This window comes from Colius striatus, chromosome Z (assembly GCF_028858725.1).
Source record: "Colius striatus isolate bColStr4 chromosome Z, bColStr4.1.hap1, whole genome shotgun sequence".
Lineage (NCBI taxonomy): Eukaryota > Metazoa > Chordata > Aves > Coliiformes > Coliidae > Colius > Colius striatus.
The window spans coordinates 27,953,468-27,975,754 of NC_084790.1; the positions used below are offsets into that span (position 1 = coordinate 27,953,468).

A 22,287-nucleotide genomic window follows, 5' to 3' on the forward strand; every position below is an offset into this window, starting at 1 on the left:
TTATTTTAGCACACAGTTGCTCTACATTCTCTTGCAAGTTTCGTAACATAAGCTGCAAGCAGTAAGTGCTAGACAAAAAAGAACTGAGTGAATCTTCTCAGCTTCTTTATTGCATAGGTAAAGACTAAGACTTGTGTTGTAATTTGGAAATGCAAATTCTATTCATCTGATCAAAATTTCAGAACAAAACTGGAATTGTAGTGATTGTGATAAAACTGAAAAGTTTTTAACAAGTGTTTGAAAACTATGAAGAGATGATTCTTCTGAAAGTCCAAGTCCCCTGCACACTATTCCCTGTGATACAAACAACTATCCTGTTGTTTGTATCTCCCTCAAATGAGGGAGAATATAATCCTGATTTTGAAGAGTACTTTTGTATTGCTTTAGAGTTCAGGGAGCAAACACATTTATCAAAATAGAAACATTCCATACATAATCTGTGTCAAAATCAGCACTTGCTTACTACCTTCTGTAATAAATAATAAAAATAGCCTTCAAGTGGATTTTCAAACATTAGCTTTGAAAACGCAGTACCAGATGTCACCAACCTTTTTGAGGTCTTCACAGCAACAATGCTAATTGTCTGATGATAGAAGATGCAATTATTCACATACATTCTCTCCTCATCCCAGATTAAATTAAGGTCCATAGAAAATAATTCACTAGATTTAATTAAGTCAGCCAGCAAGATAGATTTGGGAGGTTTTTTCAAACTTCCAGCCTCTTATGACAATGTAAAGAAAAAGCTACAACGATTATAGTGACCTCTGTGTCCTATGGTCTTTTTCGTCCTCCATTCAGGAACCGGTACGTCCCACATTTTAAGCTTCCCGTGACAGAATACCACCATCTAGTGATTGCAACTGCTTACCGCGGCTCCCAGAAACCAACACAACTTGGACAGAAAAGACTCCTAGAAAGAGAAAAGAAAATGAGTGCGAGGAGCAATACTTTTTGTCACTTACAAAGGGAAATCTTCTTAAACAAGCTGAAAGAAGACATTCTAAGGAAATGGAAGAAGATACTTAAAGATTAATTATTATTATAATTAAATAATAACTTTTGTTATCTGAGATAAGAAAAGATAGGCTTTTAGCTCATACTACCACAGATCACTTTCGTTCATAAATACAAAATAAGGATGTCGTGGTTTGGCCCAGCTAGCACAGCAGCACCACGACAGTCTCTTGCTCCGTGCCCCCATGGCGGAGGCCCCAGCGAAATGGGAGTAAAAAAAAGATAAGCAAGGTTGTTGTGGATTGAGACAAGGGCAGGGAGGGCTCACTGCCAATTATGGTTCTGGGCAAAACAGACTCTAGTACTCGACTTAGAGAGGAAAGTAGGAAAGTTTATTCTACAAGAAACAGAACGGAGTAAAAGCAAAAAAAACGGAGTAGGATGATGAGAAAATTACAACCAGCACTTTAAGATCTCCCTCCCCCATCCCTCCTTTCTTCCCGGGCCCAGCTCACTGCTCCCGATATCTCTACCTCCTCCCCCCACAACGGCTCAGGGGGGCAGGGAGTGGGGAATGTGGTCAGTCTCTCACAGATGGGCTCTGCCGCTTCTGTCTTCTCAGATGAGGATGACTCCTGGCATTCTTCCCCTGCTCCAACACGGGGTTCCTCCCCCGGAACATAGTCCTTAACAAACTTCTCTGGTGTGGGTTCTTCCCAGCAGCTGTGGCTTCTGCCGATACAGGGTCCCTCACACGGGACACAGTCCTTGGTAAATATCTCTGGCTTGGATTCTTCACCGTGGTTGCAGTTTCTACATTTGCAGGGTCCCTCTCTCGGGACACGGCCTGCTCCGGCCATAGTGATAAAGGGCCCCTCCTTCGAAACACGGCCTCCTCCGGCCATAGTGATAAAGGGCCCCTCCTTCGAAACACGGCCTCCTCCAGCCATAGTCACTGTCCCTGGCTCGGGGCCTTTAATGAAGTGAATCGCTGCCCCTGGTCCGGGGTCAGCTTTAGCAAAATAAGTCTCTGCTCCTGATGTGGGCTCATTATAAAAATGAGTCTCTACCGCTGATGCGGGGTCTTTAAAGAAATGAAAATAAATCTCAGCTTCACCAGTTCTCTCCATAGAATGCAGGGGAGTCTCTGTTCCAGCACACCTCCTCCTCTCTTTCATCACTGACCTTGGAGTCCGCATGGTTGTTTCTCTCACCGTTCCTACTCCTTGCACCACCACCAGCCAGAAGAAAGAAAGAAGATGGAGGAAGAAGCCTCCCCTTCCGGCTTCTTCTCAAAAAAGTGATCGTGGAGGCGTCTAATTGGCTCAGCCCCAGAAGTGGGTCTGGCTCTGAGCTGGGGAGAGTTGCGAGCAACTTCTTACAGGAGCCATATTTACAGCCCCTTCCCCCTTACCAGAAAAGGCTGTCATGTCAAACCATACCCAACAGCAGTTTACCTTTTCCAAATACAAAAAAAATGTCATTAAATTGAATGTCATTATTATCTTGTGCTGAATGTAAGTAGACGATAATACACATTTTAAAGCCAGATGAATGATGTTATTCCCAACATCACTTCTCCAGAGCTGGAGCTTTCAGCTTGACAAGACTCTGTACACAGCTATAGCTTACACTGAGCAGCCTCATAAATCTCTACCAAAAGTAAGAGATTACCCTGGCAATTAAATTTCTTTGCGGTCAGTTTAACCCAGGAATAATGACCTCGACAGCAAAGGCCCTTGGTAAGGTGCTTTGCCTCTTAAAAGGCTTGCTAAAGCATTTTTTTCCCCAATTCTTTCATTGCTTAGAATATTTATGCCTTTCCTGACAGTAAAGTTCAGTTTCTGGCCCTGCTCTGAAGCTTTTGAATGACTTTTCCCACAGCTGCCAGGACGAATTGCACACGTAAGACTATGATTTTTAAAAATGGCAGTGGAAGTTAACAAGAAACAAAGCAGAGTAGGAAATAAAGATGTCATTCTACAAAGAAAATTGCATTCAAAAACCTGAGTACAGGCCCATTGAAGCATCACTGGTTTTCCTAAAACCTATTAAAACAGAGGTAAACCTAAGTTACAACACACAGCTTTATCTTTATCCTTCTTAACTTTTTAAAGATAATATTAATTTAAAATAATATCTTTAATCTTACTATTTGCAGGAGTACAATCTTTCACTGTGAATTTTACTCAGATCACTAACTCAGTTTTATATGTTGAAGCATCACTAAAAGCAAGATCAGCTACTCAACAAAAGTTAAATGTCCAAACCTCATACAGTCTTTTATAAACAAAGCAAATAAGACAACTTCATCATTGACAGAGTCCAGCAAAAATATTCTTCATTCTAAGCCTACAAATAAATATCCTCCTACTAAAATTATTTTCCCTAAAAAATGGTACTTGGAATTGCAAAGAGGTTGTCCAGCAATAGGCTACAGACTAGGTTTATTTTAACTAACATAAAGTGTCACAGTCTTATGCTGCGATGATACTGTCTTTTTCAGTGGTTAAGCAAAATATAGACCTTATTCACCAAAACTGACTTGCCCAGTGATGTTCTAATTCATTTAGTACAGTAAATACTTCTAACAGCTTAACCAGCCTTGGGCATTAGCTTTACAGTCAAACTTCCAGAGTTAATGGTTTTAAACTAATCTAAAAGTAATCCGAACTGCCTTTTTCAGAACAAATCCTATCCACCAGTCTTATTAATTTGAGATTAATTTCTAGGAATTTTTTTACTGTCATAATTTTTACAGTTCCTCTTGTGCAAAATAAATGTCTCTCCACTTCTCACACCTCCAAAGTAGACACTGTTAATCCCCTAAACTCTACAAGAAATTTTCTAAGACTGAATTAAACAGCAAGAGGCAAGGAGTTGATTGTCTGCCCCAAGAGACAACCTGTAATAACCAAGTCCTCTCTTGTCCCTGCAAGTCTGAAGCAGAGCCGTCTGAGCAATCAAAGTGCTTGCAGAAATACAGATGTGCCTTCCAACCTGCTGCATACCATGGGGTGAGGAGGCAGCAGGGGAAGGGACTGTTTTCTTGTGCCATCTTCTGCCTGGCACTTAAAAATAATCTGAAAGTTGGCTCCAGCTTCCAAACCACAGTCCTTATGGACAGGAGTCTATCACTTGAGTCTGGAGGAAACACAACTACTGTCTCTAACAGCTTGATAAGCCCCCAGATACAAGGTAGGTTTATGCACAGCTTCTGTGCTAGGTCAGATTTAATGATCCATGTTGTACATAGGAGGTAAAACTACACGATTATTGTCTGCTTCTGTCTTTAAAGACTGTGGAAAGTCTGGGAACATCCAAAACAGAATAAACTGGCAATCTCCCATAGGAAATTGCAGAGTGTGAGTGGTCCTGTGAAGAAACAGGAGTCATTTGAGCCTCAGATGAAATCTAGAACAAGAAGGAAGGTCAGGTAGAGACAGTAACACGTAACTTCCTCTCCTTTCGCTACCTCAAGAATTTTACCACCAGCTTTAAAATTTCTGCCTATGCATGTTACTCAAGATGCACACAACCTGGCGTCATTTAATTCGCTTTTGAAGTCTTCAGGCAACAGTAAGAACACATATCTGCTACAGGCAGAACAAACAAAACAGGAGCTAGAAGCTTCTGGCAATGAGGGGAAAAAAGCACTTCTTTGGACTTGATGATCTTTCGAGATCCCTTCCAACTCTTAAGATTCTGTGATTCTCTGCCAATGAAAAAAGCAATGCACAATATTTATAGCCAAGCATAAAAATAAAATATGAGGAAAAGACAAAATAATCCTGGCAAACAACAGCTATGATCTAATTGGATTAACTTCTGGATATCACTCCCCACTCTTATCTTGGCATGTGCACTCTTTTCTTCCCTTGGCACAAGCGTGAGGAACTTCAGATATTCTCTAAGTTTTCACCACACTTCTCTAGGAAAGTCTAAATTTTTTTTCCTGCATAATAGGCTTCTTCTCTCATTATATCTCATTTAGCTATAGGATCACCATCAAAGGAGGCAGGTTAGACAGATTACTATTTCCCTGAATTTGGCATCACTAGAAGGAGTGCATCAGACAGATTCATGCCTGCCTGTATTTGGTCCTAATTCCTTGCAATCAGGACAAATAATGTTTCCTTGCAGAGCATGAAAGAAGTCCAGCTGCAGCAGGATTCACGGACTACGCATAAGTAAGGGAAAGATAGAGGCAACACAGCAAAGCAGAAAGCATCACGGAGCTCCCTACTACTCCAGCGTGGAGCTGGAGCTTAACTCCATGTTGTATTTGTCTGACCTTAAAGTGCAGCAAGTGCAGGTAATGAGCATCCTTCTGGTGGTGCCTCCAAATTCAGAGAGTCTATCTTGTTCTACTCCTGCTACTCAGCACCTTCTGTCCATCAGTCAATGCAAACCAAACCCAAACTTTTACATTTCCTTTAAATAGTAAATAGGTACCTCCTGGTTGCCCCACATATCACTGAGGCAATACTCCAGGACATCACAGAGCAATTTGCTGCAGAACCATCTCAGGCCGGATCAATTCAAATGCTTTTATCTATTGTTTCATTACAAAGTGCTTCATAAAACTTTCACTTTCACAGTACAAAGACCAAAAGGAGAAAAGAAAAAAAAGAAAAAGAAAAAAGTCTGGAGGTTAGAGAAATAGAGAAAGACTCTAGCCCCATAAAACCCACACTTCATGCCAAACGCAGACTACATTGTACAACGGGTACACTTAGAGGCCAAAAACTCAGTAAAAACGTCTCTCTCCCTTCAATATATCAGCCAGTTTCAGACCTGGGAAGAAAAAGGCACATTCCACCTTCTATTCTTAAAAAGAAAGAAATGTATTTATCAAGGCATGACTCTTTGTATGCAGACTTCCTCCAAATGACATGTTAATGAACCAGAAATGACCGTTTTGATCACACAAAGGGAAAGGGCTGTTGTCAGGGAGAACATGAGCAACATCTTAACTTTACACAGTGAAACTACATGCCTAATGTAACCTCAGCTTCAGTTTCCACTTCATGGAGAAGATCCACCTCATCATCATCTTCCTGTAGTCAGATCATATAAAATCACAAGTTACCCAAGATAAAGAAGTGATGGAGACCAATCACATATTAGCACAGCCTTTTTCCAAAATAAATGCCAGAAAACATTCTCCATATAATGAGCTACCATTTCTCTCCCATCTCAATTAGGAGAAGGCTACTTAGATGCCAGTCAGAAACAGCTGCAGTGCATCCCCTCCTTCCCAATACCTAACATGCTTTTCCCTGATTACTGTTCTGAAGACATCACTTTGTGGTTTCCCTGCTGACAGGGATCATTATTCAAGTTTCCTTTTAAAAAAAAAAAAAAAAGAGAAAATCTTTGGAGAGTTAGACTGCTTCTGCCCTCAGAGACAACAGGTTGACAGATGGTGTCATTTTGAATATTCATCAAAAGGCAAAACTGATTGCATTTCCAGTGAAGTGGCAAAACGAGTGATGGAGGTCAAGGATTCTGAGTCTTCAGAAGCAATGGGGGAAGAGGGCAAATCAGGATCCCCCAACAGAAATGTTCAGTTGTCATTTTTCCTTCATAGTTGTTTTCTTCACCTGCAGAGAAAGGATGGAATACTAGTAACTGTCATTTCAGTTGTCATTTTTCCTACCTAGTTGTTTTCTTCACCTGCAGAGAAAGGATGGAATATTAGTAGCTGTCTGTTTTTCCATGCCTGGAAACAGAGAAAGGATAAAACTTTCTGTCTTTCACAATTCACAGGATGATTCTATAACTGCAGAAAAAAAACTTCCAACAATTTCATTAAATGCACATTACAGCTCCCTGTAAACATAGCTGAAGTGTGAGTCAAAATAATGAAGATGTTATGAGAAGTTCTGGGAAGACTACAGCAGTGGAGAATCCATACATCTTCATTTGTGCATGAAGTCCAGAAATGTTTCATGTAATGTGTCAAAAAATGGGTTCAGCTGATTTTCTGTATATTTTTTAAAATAAATTATTCACAAAGTCTCTTTTCAACTTTGACTTAATGCTGAAAGCTAATATGAAAATTTATATTCTTTGTAATGACTGCAAAATTTCTAGGCAAGAATAGCATGCCAGGAACATAACTTGGCTAATTTGCCTGGGGAGCCTGTTCCAGAGACCAACCACTCTCAGTGAAGAACCTTTTCCTAATGTCCAGTCTGACCTTGCCCTGACTCAGCTCCATTCCATTTCTTCATGTCACCAAAGAGGAGAGCAGCAACTTCATCTCTTGAGGAAGCTGCCATGAGGTCACCCTTCAGCCTTCTATTCTCCAAGCTGAAGAAAACAAGTGACATCAGCTACTCCTAAATCTTGCCCTTGAGACTTTTCACCATCTAGGTCACTCTCCTCTGGACACATTTCAATAGTTTGATGTCCTTGTATTGAGGTGCCCAAAACTGTGCATGGTACTCAAGGTGGGGCTGCACAATCAGTAGAGTGGGACGAACACCTCCCTCAACTGATTCATTGTGTTGTGCTTGATGTACCCCCAGGACACAGTTGGCTCTTATGGCTGCCAGTGCACACTATTAACTGATATTCAATTTGCCATAAACCCAGACCCCCAGATCTCATTCCACAGAGCTGATCTCCAGTCTCTCGTCACTTAGTTTGTACATATAACAAGTATTTCCCCATCCCAGGTGAAGAATCCAGCACTTGGTCTTGGTAAATTTCATACAGTTGGTCATTTCCCAGCTCACTAGTCTACCCAAATACCTCTAAGGCTTCTCTACCCTTGAGGCAGTCCACAGCTCCTCCTAGTTCAGTATCATCAGCAAACTTACTTAATGTACATTTGATTCCTGTATCCAGTCATTTATTAAAACATTAAAGAGCACTAGGCCTAAAACTGAGCTGGGGGAAACCCCACTGGTGACTGGCCACCAGCCTGATGTCACCCCATTTACTGTAACCTTCTGAGCCCAAGCCATCAGCCAACTGCTCACCCATTGGATAACGGACTTGTCTATCTGTATGCTGCACATTTTGCCCAGAAGGATACTCTGAGAGACAGTATCAAAACCTTTGCTAAAAATGTAAAACCCAACATCTACTGGCTTCCCTTGGTGAACTAAATGGGTGATCTTGTCATAAAAAGAAATTAAATTTGTTAAACAGGACTTTCCACACCTGAATGCACGCTGGCTCTGACCAATGACTGCAGTGTCTCTCAAGTGTTTTTCATTATCTCCCAGAACAATTTTTTCCATAATTTTATCAGGCATGGCAGTGAGACTGACAGGCCTGTAGGTTATAGGGGTTTATTTCTTACCCTTTTTGAAAACTGAGACAACATTTGCAGGCTTCCAGTTGACTGGGACCTCTCCAGATTCCTATTGAAAAATACTGGAGAGAGGTCTCAGGATAGCATTGGCCAGCTCATGTAGTATCCTGGATGAATCTCATTGGGCCCCATAGATTTATGCATATCCAGTTAGTACAGCAAGTCTCAAGTTCAGGGTTGGCTACAAGTTTATCATCGCCGCTGTCATGGTCTTCCCACACTGGGCCCACCACTGGTGCTGAAGTCAGAGGCAAAGAAGGCATTAAATGTCTCTGCTTTGTCTACATCCCTAATTGTGAGCTGACCAACCTGGTCAAACAACAGACCAGTGTCATCTCTGATACTCCTTTTGTTGTTAACATATTTTTAAAACCTCTTTTTGTTGTCCTTCACAGTGCTAGCCAGTTTGAATTCTAATACATCTTCCGCACCATAAATTTTCTCCCTACAGTGGTAAACAGTATCTCTGTAGTCGTCCAGCATTACCGGGCTGTGTTTCTGATATCTGTACACTTTCCTCGCTCAGCTCAGACAGCCTCTGTCCCACTTGCTTTGTCTCCAACACTTCAGAATTGCCTGCTCCTGCACACGTAAGAGGCAGCTTTTAAGTTTAAAGATGAAGCAGATTAAAACAAAAATTGCTCTAGAAAAAAAAAATCTGTTGCTAGCAATCTAGGACAACAGAAAAAAAACAGAGCAGAGCTCAGAATGTTACGAAGAGAAGTCTACTGATGTCTGCACTGCAGCTGGGTAAGGAGTCATGCTTTCTATGTGCTGAAGAACCAAGGATAATAAACAGATCTTAAACCATTTTTATACACAATATTTCAGTAAGAGGCACTTCACAAGCATTCTCTAGAAAGCTCTTGACAGGCAAAACAGATAAACACTTCTCTAAGAGGATGAGAAGTTAAAAGCAAGTTAAATACTTTATCGAGGTATACAAGGCCATGGAGAAAAGCCACACCAGAGGCAGGATCTGGATCCTCAAGCCTGTCCTAGGCTAACCTTTTTACTTAGAAAAACCATCCTCATATCCATCGTTCTTTGCAAGTAAGTAATGTTCCACAGAAGTAACACTTACACAGGCAAGGTTTGATTTTACGCCTTTAATAACTAACATATACTTTTGCCCCATTCTCACACTATCTGCTTTTCGTAGGAGGGGGGCTGAAAAATAAAGTACTTAAATAATAATTTTTGAGGTGTATCTTTTAATATCTACCTGAAGCCTACCATTTCTTGTCCTCCTCCTCTTCAGAGAAATGAAACTCATAAATGAGCCTGTTAGACATAAAGCAACAGACTACTATATAAATCCTTTAGCATAATACACTGTTTTTCCTGGGGACAGGCCATTTCATTTGAACCTACTAATAAATCTAGGTTGTGTTCTAAAACAGTCCCCAGCAGACAAAAGCTCATACACTAGCCAACTGCACCACCAAGCTTTCCTCTGAAGGATCTTCAGATCCCTTCTTTCTGTGACACTAATGTTTACATTTCTTCAAGGTGAACACTTCTTTCAGTACCACTCCTACTTATCTGGTGTCTCACCACTGATACTATGAACAATTCAACAGCTTTGACATGTTCAGAGATCAAGGAACCTCTCATCTAAAAGAAAAAAGAAAGGAGTTAGCAGTTACTTTACTTACCCTTCCTTTCCTCTACCCTACACAGATTCATGTGACCTTTCAGCCCACAGATGCTTCATCTCTTGTGTCCACATTTACCAAAGCCTGACAGTATCTGTTGTTGGTTTAGTTCTTTACTGAGTAGAACATCATCAAGTAAAATAAACCTAGTACATAGGGACTCCACTGTTTAAAGGCTCCCTTGGTCTCATTCCCTTCAATATTTCTTTTTCTGGGAGTGTTAAAGCAGGGTGCCTGTGATCTCTGACTTCAGTCAAAATTATCCTGACTTTTAAATGAGAACTGGTATATATCCATGGAGTTTCAATTCTGAAAAAAGCATGTTTTCTGTAGGTTTTGAACTTGAGTGCTGCAAATCAAAACAACAGACCTTGTGGCAACAGTTTTTAACCACCCTCTGAGCAGGTTCAATGCTCTAAAGAGCACTAAATGCTCTAAAAAGCAGAACAGAGTAGCTGAGCAACTTCAACCGAAGAACAATGTAAACGCGTTTACTACAATTCTTTAATGTCCAAGCTGGGCCATCATCCTCTATAATATATTTGCACAGTGCTTCTGAAGACAAAATATTCAGAGAAAAATCACACATTAAATCTACACCACATATACATTTAATCATCTGAATTCAAACAATGTACTTAACAAGAAAAATATGCTAGAGCACCAGTTCATGAGTCCCTTGGAAACTTCACAGCCTATTTGTGTCCTGTGGCCCTGTTTTTCTCTTTCTCTCCTCTCTAGATTGGTACTTCTTACCAAGTTATTACATCTGTTCTAGAATGAAATGTAGATCTCTCTTTCATAGAAAAGCTATGGACAGAGCACAGTCATTCTCTTACAGGGGTGACATCTCATTTAATATGGGTTTAGGCCATGTTAAAACTTAACAGTGGCTAAGATGCTGAAAGCAGAAGCCACTGAAATGTTACACATGCCAAGAGACAAGTCAGATTTCTTCACTGCTAACTGCACTTAAACTAACACAGAAAGCATGAGTACGAATAGTTCCTTAATCTGAACAGCGCTATGAAAACAATCACAAAAGGAAGTCTTGTGCTCTTACTTTGACACACTATAGGCTAGAAGTGACAGCAAGCTCATCAGCCCACAGACTCTACCTTTTTCTGCACAGCTTGCTTTTAAAACGATTATTAAGATGTTTTACAGGAGCAGATGCTAGCTCTGTTTTATGTATGCCACACAATTTCACTCTCGGTTTCTTCCAGCCTCCAGAACATTCTCATATAGGAGCAATTTTGGCAATTCCGTTTTGTTCCTTAGTCTTATTTGATTGCTGTGAGGCTTCACCAGATCTTCCCTATAGACAGAACAAAGCAGTACACTACTTAGGAACCTCAGGCTACAATCTTTGCTCATACATCAACAGTACCAAACGCAATGTATGCCCACTCACACAGGCAAAGTTGCATGACCTAGTTGTGAATCTCAGGGCTATACATTACATAACACAAGCAAAAAGTAGTAATTTCACATCCACATGGTATGGAATTAGCTTTAAAGCTCCTTATGCAGCTTTATGTGTCATGCTTTTCAGTATTTTCAGGACTCTTAACTTCCCATTCTCTAACGCGACACAAGGTATTCCCTCAGTCTGCCTTCCTGAGAACTCATTTGTCTTCGAACTCAGACTTGCATTTTTGTTTTAGGCAACACCCTTTAAACATCTGCCAAAATAACAGGAAATTGGCCAGCAGATGTGAACTATGATTTCATTTTGACAACAGCCCGTGTCAAGCATTTAAAATGAAAGAAAACAAATTTAACCTAGAAGCACTGCAAGAAATGTCTTTGTAGATGTTGTGATAAGAAATTTTAGGCTACAAAATATTTAACAAATCAAATATTTAAGAAAATAAAAAGAAAATTTTGCAAATGTTCACTAGTTCCTAGAGAAAGGAACTAAATTCTATTTGTGGCAAAACAGCTTGTCACCTTTACTTTCAGAAATATGTTCACGATGGTGCAGCACACCTCAGCATTTCCTCAAAAGAGCCACTGGCCAAGCTCTCACCTGCTGTCTTGAGGAGTATGATTGAAGTTGTCCTGAATAAGCACTGATGAGATGAGCTTTGCTCAAGTACGAATCACAAACTTTGCAGGCCTGTGGCTGTCACCCATAACCCTATTTTTGTTCCCTTTCTCCTCACTCTAGCATTTATGGACAACTGTCTAGCTTATAAGAACTTCATTTACTCCAAAGGAGAGTAAATCACTCCTGGCTGACAGTCTCGAAGCTGTGATTTTCACCACTGCACAGAAGATGGGCCATTTATCCTATTTGCCATCATAGAAGGATCCTATGAATTCTGTGCTGTAGCTCTCCTGGAATTTTTCAGATAGATTTACCTCTTTAGCCTTCATGGTGGTTTAGTCAATACAAATGTTACACGTCACCTCTGCTCCCATGGTGTCAGCTCTGTCCATGGTGTGCACAGGGTCCAGGAACCCTTTACAAGGCAATATAACCTCACAGTCCTTTGTGGGCACACGCCCGAAAGCACTGCTTAAGACAATATGAGCCCCATTGCTCCACTGTAGGTACAGGCTCCAGGAATACTATATTTATATATTTGTTAACTTGTATCTGTAAAGTGCCTATTAGGCAATACCAGTCTCAGTTAGTCTTGCAAAGGCAAAACTGACTTTATGTATGGAAGCCACCACACAGAAGGCATAAATGAAGTGCTGAAGCCTGAGCAACAGGCCTCAAACTAAAGTTGACCTCTAGCTCAACCTCCCAACTAAACACTATATAAAATGATTGTCTGATTATTAGTGAAATATGTATGATTATTAGTGAAAGATACCACTTAGAACATTCTCATGGCATTTATCTTCACTAATAATTATGTTCCTTTGCTTGTTCAGAGACAGGGTGTCAAGGCCATGAAAGCAGGTGTCTGGCCTTACATCAAAATATGTGATCAAAGTCAAACATGTAAATAAAATCCCTTGGTTCCTCCTTGAGCCCTGGCCAGGCTCTGAGTGGTAGCACAGTAGGGTGAGAAACCAGATGTTCCTGCATTGGAAGTTATGTACCTTGTTTATTCAACAGTATGAAAAGCTGTATGCTCTTGCAGTGACTTTGGAATGGACTCATTTGTGAGTGGATGCACCACATAGAAGCTCTTAATTGCTAGGGCAGACTCTCCCACTCCTCGCTGCCACCAGGCCTCCCCAGCAACTGTGGGTCTGGATGATGGGTAAGTATCAATAGGGCAATGGGTGATGTATCTTTCTTAATCACTTTTGCTATTCTCATGTAGCAACGATGAGGTGCACTACCTTGCTTATGCTCTTTGATGCTTAACGGTAGGAGTGTGATAAGCTTATTGTTGTAAGTGAATGCTTTATCTTATTCTCTGTAACATTTTTCAAGTAGTCAGTAAAGTAAGACTAACTCTTTTATTGGTGTTTGTGTCCCTTCCGCCACCCCTTGTCATTTGGCAAAACACTGGGCAACACATGAATATGCAGCGTGATCCAAATCCTGTGAACATTCTCAGGCAACACGAAAAACGTAAGCACAGGCTCAGTGCAGAAAAAGCCCTCGTTTTAATCAAAGAATGACAAACATAGTGCTCACAGTGAGCAGAATGCACTTATTACAGCCTTATAGTACAGTATGTCAATGACTAAGGAGAGCTCAATAGAACAAAATTGGAGTACAGAAGAAGAAATAAATTGAAAGAAGAGGTACAGAAAGAAAGCAGGAAGACTACACTGAAAGATAAAAAAAGTTGTACCGGTAACTGGGGTTTTTTTTGAAAGAAAAATCTAATAATGTCCAAGGTAGTGTACTATTTGTCAGCAGCCCTCAAAGACTGTTTCAGCTTGCCAAAGTGTGAGTATCTTCTAAAGGTGAAAAATAACTGGAAATAGAAACACCACTGGAGCAATCAACTCTCAAAAGTCCCATGCTCTTTTCACTTCGGTATTTAAAAGATTACATTGTCCAACTGTCCAGTTGCCTTTTGAATATATCCCGCTCTCTCACACCGTGCATATAGAAGTTTAACAAATATCATGGAACCTTCCAATATATTTGGAGACATCTGTTCTCAGTTTCACAAATTCATTCATTAATATTACACTGGTTTCTCATACATTTTATTGTGTTGAGAAAGCTTTAAATGTAAACTGTATATTTCAACTGTCTACTGTACTACTTTAAACCCATGAACAACTTATACATGGTCCACTAAGTCCCAAACCAAGGTTGAAACAATCATGTCAACTGCACACAACCATAAAAAAAAAAAGTCAAAAGTAGGCTGGTGAACAATGTTCTGACATTTGGTAAGACAAGGAAATGCTAAAACCAATATAATCCCCTCTTATTTTTCCACTGTTAGCTGCTCAGCATGACTAGCAACTTCAGGAGCCTGTTGCACTTTCTTCTCCTCCTCCTGCTGTAGGCATGCTGTCAGTTTCAGTGGTCATAGCTGATGTTTCAACAAACACAGCTAAAAACAAAAATTAAAAGGAAAAGAATATTCATTACTAAGTGTACCCATTCTTTCACAAGCTACAAAGGAAAGACAGTACTGAATGATACATTGTATATCAACAGCTCTTCCTCTGTTATAGAAAATAGTAAGTAATGTATGAAATAACTACCCTCATCACATCACTTGGCATACTCAATCTGTTGAGCTTTTCCTGCCAAAGGAATGTGGTCCCAAAGCTGAAGCAATTGCTCTCCCACTTGTGTTTCCAGCTCCTAGAAATGAGGGGAAAAGTAGAGAAGTTATTTGCACTGCTGTTATTAAACACGCAGAAAACACGTAGAAGAAACTGTTAGATGAACTTCATGGTGGCTGCTTTCAGTCTTTCTGAACAAGCTCACTTCTTTTGCTGTTGAGACACGAATTAGAAATCTCCACAGAGGAAGGTCTTTTCCTAGGTCTCAAGATGAGATAAACCCTGGCTTGCAGATTGTCGGGGGCTTTTTTTCATTCACTGTAACATGTCAGTTCTTAAGAAAATAATTCTGAGCAAACACACCACCACCATATACAAGAACATACAGACAATACACTTTGCACTCTCCAAACTCAAGATCATTATTCTCCGTATCTTTCCATTTCATCAAGTGTGGTGGAGAATGTAGAAAAGTAGGTCACAAGTGTAGACAGTAATAGACACTAACATAAAGCATTTGTTTTTAAGACTTTTTAGGTCTTAAGAGCCACTTTTAAAACAGGAGCACTGTTAACTCCATCATGTGCTACAGTACGTTCCTTTCCTTGTTCTCACAACTGGAGAGGTTTTGGGGACGTAACAGGGACTGGTTCTGATGACAGAAAAACCTGAGCTCTAGAATCTCTTGCCAAGGAGACATTTTAGGAGGAGACTGTGAGGAATGCAGAAACTGCCACAGACAACTCTGGGCCAACTCTCTTTCAACTTTTTGTAGCTGCGCTTAGCTTTAACAAGTCAGAGAACTCTCCTAAGCTTTAGTCTACCTCAAATCTCGAGATTCTCTTTCATCTTTACAGGAAACTCAAAGCCACAATTATAAACAGTTGTTTGGGTGTGATGGATTGTCTGAACCAAGAAAGGCAAAATGAGAAATTTGAAAAAGCTTTCATTTTTGGAAGCACCCAGCTTGGAATATTTTTTTTTCTTTTAAATGCATACTAAGGAACAAATTGCTTTATCAAAAAGCTTCCATTACTTCAACAGTAATGCATCAATGAACTGTGATTCAGAATGATGTATATAAAAGGACAGCTGAGATAAATATCAAGGCTAAACAAGCTAATACACAAACCACATATCTAAAATAAAAGACAGCTTTAGAAGAGAATAACATTACCTGGCCATCTCTGCTTATTTGTACTTTCTTGTTGTCATTCCAAGGGTTGAGCAAGTGGTGAGCAAACTGGAAAGGAATGCTTTCTTTTCTGATCCACTCCACCTTAAACACACCTCCAAGACCAGCGGATCCCCAGTCTTGACTTTTCTCACACCCTATCTCTGAAGCCATTCTAGCAAAACCCTGGAGCAAGAATCAAAATTTGAAAGACATAATTAGAGTATATGTGTGTTCATGGGAATTAAATAAATGGCTGGACTTCATACAAAGCTTTCAAATTAGTTTCAAAATTATTCACACACTCTCCTCCATGAAGCTGGATCTTTTAAAGTGTTTACATCTAGAAAGTTAAAACCTAGTACCGTTTGGTTTTCAAATTTCCATTTTTTTGAAATTGCCATTTCAAATACGCCTTCTGGAGTTTCACCACAGAGAATGAACATCTCTCAATCTCTCACAACTACCAATAAAGTTCTTTAGCTTTGTAAGGGTATTGTAAAAATATTTGAGCTGTAAAGAATCAAGATGAATGTTTGTCATGGGTTTGTGTGGAATCATTTCTGGTACTGGGGAAGAGGCTGTAAAGATGGCTCCTGTAAAAAGTTGCTCAAAAGTCTCCCCAGCTCTGAGACAGACCCACTTCTGGGGCTGAGACAATTAGATGCCTCCACAAATCACTTTTTAAGAGGAAGAAAACAGAAGAGAAGGCTTCTTCCTGTTCCTCCTTGTTATTTGTTCTCTCTTTCTTTTCTGGCTTGTGGTACAAGAGAGAAAAGCGACCATGCAAGGTCAACGAGAGAAGAGAGGAGGTGTGCTGGAGCAGAGACTCCCCTGCATCATGGGGAGAGGACTGTTGAAGCAGTGATTTGTTTGCATGTCATAAAAGACCCTGCACCAGGGGCAGTGACTATGCCCAGAGGAGACTGTGTCCCATGGGAGGGACCCTGTATTGGCAGAAGCTGTAGCTGTTGGAAAGCACCCATGCCAGAGAAGTTCATTAAGGACTGCGTGCCATGGGAGGGACCCCATGCTGTAGCAGGGGAAGAATGCAAGGAGTCACCCTCCTCTGAGAAGACAGAAGTGTCAGAGCCCATCTGTGAGAGACTGACCACATCCCCCATTCCCTGCTCCCCTGAGCTGTTGAAGGGGGAGGAGGTAGAGATATCAGGAGCAGTGAGCTGGGCCCAAGAAGAAAGGAGGGATGGGGGAGGGAGATCTTAAAGTGCTGGTTGTAATTTTCTCATCATCCTACTCCTTTTTTGCTTTTATTCTGTTCTGTTTCTTGTAGGTGGTAGAATAAATTTTCCTACTTTCCTCTCTAAGTCGAGTACTGGAGTCTGTTTTGCCCAGAACCATAATTGGCAGCGAGCCCTCCCTGCCCTTGTCTCAATCCACAACAATCTTGCTTATCTTTTCCTCTCATTTCGCTTGGGCCTCCACCATCCTAACAAGGGTGGGGGTGAATGGGGTGCACGGAGCAAGAGACTGTCGTGGTGCTTCATTGCTGGCTGGGCAAAATCACATCAATGTTCTACTCCATAACAGCCCATTAGTTATTCCTTGTTAGTTGGTGGTTTTCGCAGAAACCCATTCCTTGCTTCCTATGTTCCCTTTATGCTAACAATCTTCCCCCATAGAATTAAGAGAGTGTAGCTTGTCTTTAGAGAAAGAAGTCAAGTTGCTTTTATTTCCTTCCCCAACAAAGTCAGAAGAAATTCCAACAAGTATTCATACAGAAAATGAAAGAAGCCTCAAATCCAAGACTGATTCCAACTTATTTAGGGATACTCATACCTGCTCACAAACCAAGTGAAACAAAAAAGCCACAACACACACCCATCAACTACCCAGGCAAATGTATGCCAGTTATGACTTAGGAGTTGAAGAGATGAAGTTCACTACCTAAATTACCAGCACACAGTACTGTTTTAAGACATGCAATCCCCAGCAGCTCAGGCCAGACTTAAATGGAAATTCATAAAAGCAGCACAGAAAAAAATAAAGGTGTGAAGACACATTTGCTACAAAAGAATATTAATAGGAATGTTAATCCCACATTCCTATGAATGTCCAGTGCATTGTCAGAACTGAAAAGGCACAGCAATATCAACCACCTACACTTCTGACTTTAGCATGTCTTCCCTCTGAGCCTACTCTTCTAACAGCACAAACACCACACTCCATGTGCAGTATCAGCTATCAGGCTGAAAATTACTTTCCGGTATTACATCTGCACTCGACAAATCATCATACACATCACACTGTAATCCTCCAGTGGTATCATCAAAACAGCTATATTTGGGCTAGTTCATTGATTTAAAAGGTTAGCTGACTTTTACGAGTAGTTATATAATAAGAGAGCTAGATTAAACATTCTTTACCCAAAACAACTGAGTTCAGTCCACTCTAGAACAGAGCTAACCTGCAACTTGGCACAACCAGATCAAGGCTACAGATCAAACTGCCTACAAACTTGGCAAAAAAGTTGTTGACAAATACTTTGCTAAATCTGAATTCACAGTTCTGGATTAATCATGGCCTTGACTTTCCAGCTTCCTAACTTTTAGAAACCACATTTCAGGAAAAATATATTTTATTAAAAGTTGTAATGAAGACAGCTATGAGTTTCTTGACTTTACAAAGTTATAACTTGATTATAACTGCTTCTTCACGTGCAATATTTATTTTGGCATGCAGAGAAAAAAGTAGCACTCCCCTGTTTGGTCTGGATGTTTTTTTAAAGTCTGCTGTTGTTTTAAAGGGCTGATTTAGGGCATAATCTGACACAAGATGTTTGGAGGCAATTCAGTCTTAGCCTTTAAGTGGCAAACTGAGTTAGCTAAAAGGGCACATTTCGGAGAAGAATGAAGTATGTTTCCCCAGCAGCCATACAGATTTGCTTGCTATTCATCATAAAGTCAGAAGCAAAATCTGCCAAGCTACACAATAATTTGCTGCGATACCCTAAACCATCAACGAAAGCTAATATTTAGTATTAATTAAGGACTCACCTGAAAGTGTCCAGACCCTTGAACAGAAAATATTAAGTAAACCATGCGGCTTTCCCAAAAGGCTCTATTTAGTTTTCGTTCATTACTTGGCGTAGTAGACCATATACCCTTCTGTTGAGAAATATCAATGTTTTGTAAATTGCTGCTTTTCATTATGAAGTACCGAACTGGCATATTTGGTCGTGGTGAAGGAGATTTGGAACCCTGAAAAGGTTAAATTAAATTAAGCTACAACAAAATAAACCTGCCTTAGTTCTACTTTTTTCCCCACTCATGAAGATAGAAATCCCTTGACTATGCTCCTACCCTACTGCCCCAGATTCTACTAGGAATACAGAATCTACCAAGTGGTACTATCTTAATTGGGTTTAAAATGTATTTCACAGCTACTTTACATTTTTTAAGCACCTTCCAAAATAATAATTCATTAAGGAGGGGCAGCAAACAGATATAGCACAACAGGCTTAAATAATCTAGTGACTAATTACAATTCTTTGAAGTCTGATGTACCTTCAGGTGACACAAAATTAACCATTCCAAACTGATTTTAGCCTAAAGCGCACTGCTCATTTTCACCATCAGGAAATACAAGTTTCTCTCTGGCTGAATTCACTGGCTGAATTTAAAAACTGAAAGTCTTAAGAGGAACTATTAAATCTTGCAATATTTCCATGCCTAGAGGAACAACAGATTTTCCTCTCAGTTATCTAAAATTGCTGCAGTTTATTAATGAAGTATATGCCAATAACCTCATTAAAAATGTAAGTAACTGCCATAGAAAAAGCAAGCAATCCTACTAAGGCAGACAACACAAAAGTGACAGAGAATCAGTATCTATGTATACTATTACAGAAAGAGAAGAAGGCAGAATCCAAATAATTCAGAAGTACATATACTGTATACTAATTTAGAAAAAGACATTAATACACCTTTACTTGTTATTGTATACATTTAAAACCTTTTTTTTTTACTATTTTAGATAGCTTTACCTCAGCAGTCTGCAAAGAATAGTATTTTTACTGTATTCAACTAGCATAACAAGGATATTTAGTCTGGATTTTAAGTTCCAGAAAGAAATATTACACAGCTTTTAAATACAAAAATCTAAGTCAGGCTCTTGACTTATTAATACCTGATAGCTAATTAAACATACCAGCAAATTTAGTCTGAAATTGTATTAACTCTGCAGAGTGGGGCAACTTATTTACCTTTCCAGATAGTGGAGAACAGGGACTAGCACAGGGGCTAGGATAGCTACTGCTGTCTGTAGACTTCACTGATGACCGATCTGACCTGTCATCTGAAGTTCGCTTGGAGTGTAAAATGTTTTTTTCTTTGTACTTCTTTGACTGGTGAAGTGGAGGAGGCGTAGATTTCATTAAAGCTCTAAAAAGTAAAGGCAGATCCAAGACATACCAGCAGTTTCATAAATGGTCCCAGAACAATTTATATCTACATATCAGCCTACTGCATGACTACATATATTACAGGAATTCCAAGACATCTGAAACAGTAACTAAAAAAATACTGATCAAGTATACATGTTAAATACTTCTCAACGGTTTCTTCCTTTTTATTACTAGCAGCAATTCAAGCAATGCATTGACATCTAAATATATTACAATCTACAATCTCTAGAGCTCAAATCCTTACTTTTCAGCATTAGAGGAGTCATCGGAAAGTTCCGTTTCTGCTGAGCTTTTTCTGTTGTTGATTGACCTCCATGTGGATGCTGAAGGAAATTCTTCCGAAGTCATAGGTCTTGGTCTCTGACCAATTCCTGAAGGCTGCTGCAAACCTGCTGACTGCTCTTCAGAACTCAAAACAGCTATAATTGCTCTGATAGTTGTTTCATCAACTTGAGACCACGGTTTAGATGGAGCTCGGATACGACGCAGAAATAAGCTATGCCACTTCTGTCTGAGTTGCAACAGCAAACCAGCAGCCTGTAATGAATTTCAATTCTGTTAAAGACTAACACAAATTAGATCAGACAGGTAAGGGTACCCTATGCCTTTCCTATCAAGCAGCATCCTGCATTCTAAAATGAACAGAGGCACAGGGTAATAAGGTAATAAGCAACCAGCTGCATGGTGCCCAGTTGCTGGCTAGGGTTCAACCAGAACAGGTAGCCAGAAAAAGACGAAGGCACATTATGCAGACACTACCACCTGCAGCCATTACCTTCCGCCTGGCAGATTTGCCAGAAACTGAATCACATGAAAATGGACTAAACCTCCATTTTGGGAAGTTATAAAAGCATCAGCTTACTCAAGAAGCTTTTGAAGTGTCTCCAAGAGCAGCTGGACTGCTGAGTTTTTCCAGCCTCCCCCTGTGACACAGGGGAACCCCTGCAATGATGGAGGAAGAAGGATGAGCACTCTCACCACTGGCTGAGACAACTAAGGCTTTCTTGCTTCTTGCTCATGGGTACATGAATTGAGAGTTACGGGTTATAACTTACAAAACTTTACAATGTGAACGGTGATTAAGTAAATTCATCTGGGCAAAAGCAGATTGAGCCTGTTTGTTGTATTTCTTAATAAGCTCAGGCAATAAAGTTAATTCACATAGTACATCATTCTGTAAATTTAGTAAACCCCTATGAACCATGACGGCCATTCTTATAGAAAATTCTTGGTTACCTAAATGTTTCAGAAATGCTTTTAGGAAGATATGAATATCCTTCCACAAGAATCATAGAATCATAGAATGGTAGAAACAACCATTGAAGTGATGCATTACTTACTTCAGGGTCCATACTGATATGGAGCCACTCATCTAGCTTCAGTAGTGCCAAATTAGATGTTTTTTCCTCCATCTCACTATCACTGTTATCGTTAGATAACCCATCCCCTGAATTAAATGTAAAAGGTGGATTAACATTTCTTTATTATTTCCAATTGTGCAATAAAAGAACAATACTGTGTTACCAACAATAAACCATTTTCCGTTTAAGACATAAACATTTGTAAAACCTCTATTTACTTTCTGCAAGTACATCTGAGTGAAAAACCTTTGCTCCAGTTGGCAGAGCTCAAGTATCCCGACCTGCTGAGGGCATTGCTATATAAGCACCTGTAATTGATGGTGATGATTCACTTGTAGCTTCATCAACAACTACATACCATTGGAAAACTTTTCCCTGAAGCTGTTCACAAAACTAAACATTGCTCTATGTTTTATTTCCTAGTAAAACAGGAAATTTAAGGACCCATCAAGGAAAAAAAAAAAAAAAAATATACACACATATGCCTATTAAGTAGAATTCTTCTTTTTTTTAAGTGCAATTCAATCAGCATAATTATTTTAAGAGTAATGGCTTAATAGAATAGCAGGAAAGCTACAAAAGTAACTTGGGGCCCTTACTTTGATTCAAACTACTATTTCTAGAGAACTGGTAGCAAGATAAATTACTTCTATTTCTATTCCTACAGCATTCTATTACATTTTTTAAAATAAAACTTAAATTATATGCCATATTGCTTC

At 39.8% G+C, this 22,287-nt stretch overlaps 1 protein-coding gene across 5 annotated transcripts in view; it reads right to left on the reverse strand.

The window, feature by feature from the left end:
* YTHDC2 (YTH N6-methyladenosine RNA binding protein C2) overlaps positions 1-22,287 on the reverse strand; it is a 46,430-nt gene continuing 24,143 nt past the window's right edge. For 3 of the 5 annotated variants that reach the window (XM_010208037.2, XM_062019368.1, XM_062019369.1), the window contains exons 24-30: positions 21,548-21,654; positions 20,452-20,744; positions 20,007-20,184; positions 18,799-19,002; positions 15,788-15,970; positions 14,587-14,689; positions 13,503-14,432 (exon numbers count right to left, since the gene is read on the reverse strand). In XM_010208037.2, coding sequence (XP_010206339.2) covers positions 14,597-14,689; positions 15,788-15,970; positions 18,799-19,002; positions 20,007-20,184; positions 20,452-20,744; positions 21,548-21,654 — 1,058 coding nt within the window. In that variant the 3' untranslated portion in view covers positions 13,503-14,432; positions 14,587-14,596. Of the gene's footprint in view, positions 914-1,490; positions 6,564-13,502; positions 14,433-14,586; positions 14,690-15,787; positions 15,971-18,798; positions 19,003-20,006; positions 20,185-20,451; positions 20,745-21,547; positions 21,655-22,287 lie in introns of those variants that run through there. The other 2 variants (XR_009820924.1, XR_009820923.1) reach the window with 2 other exon arrangements.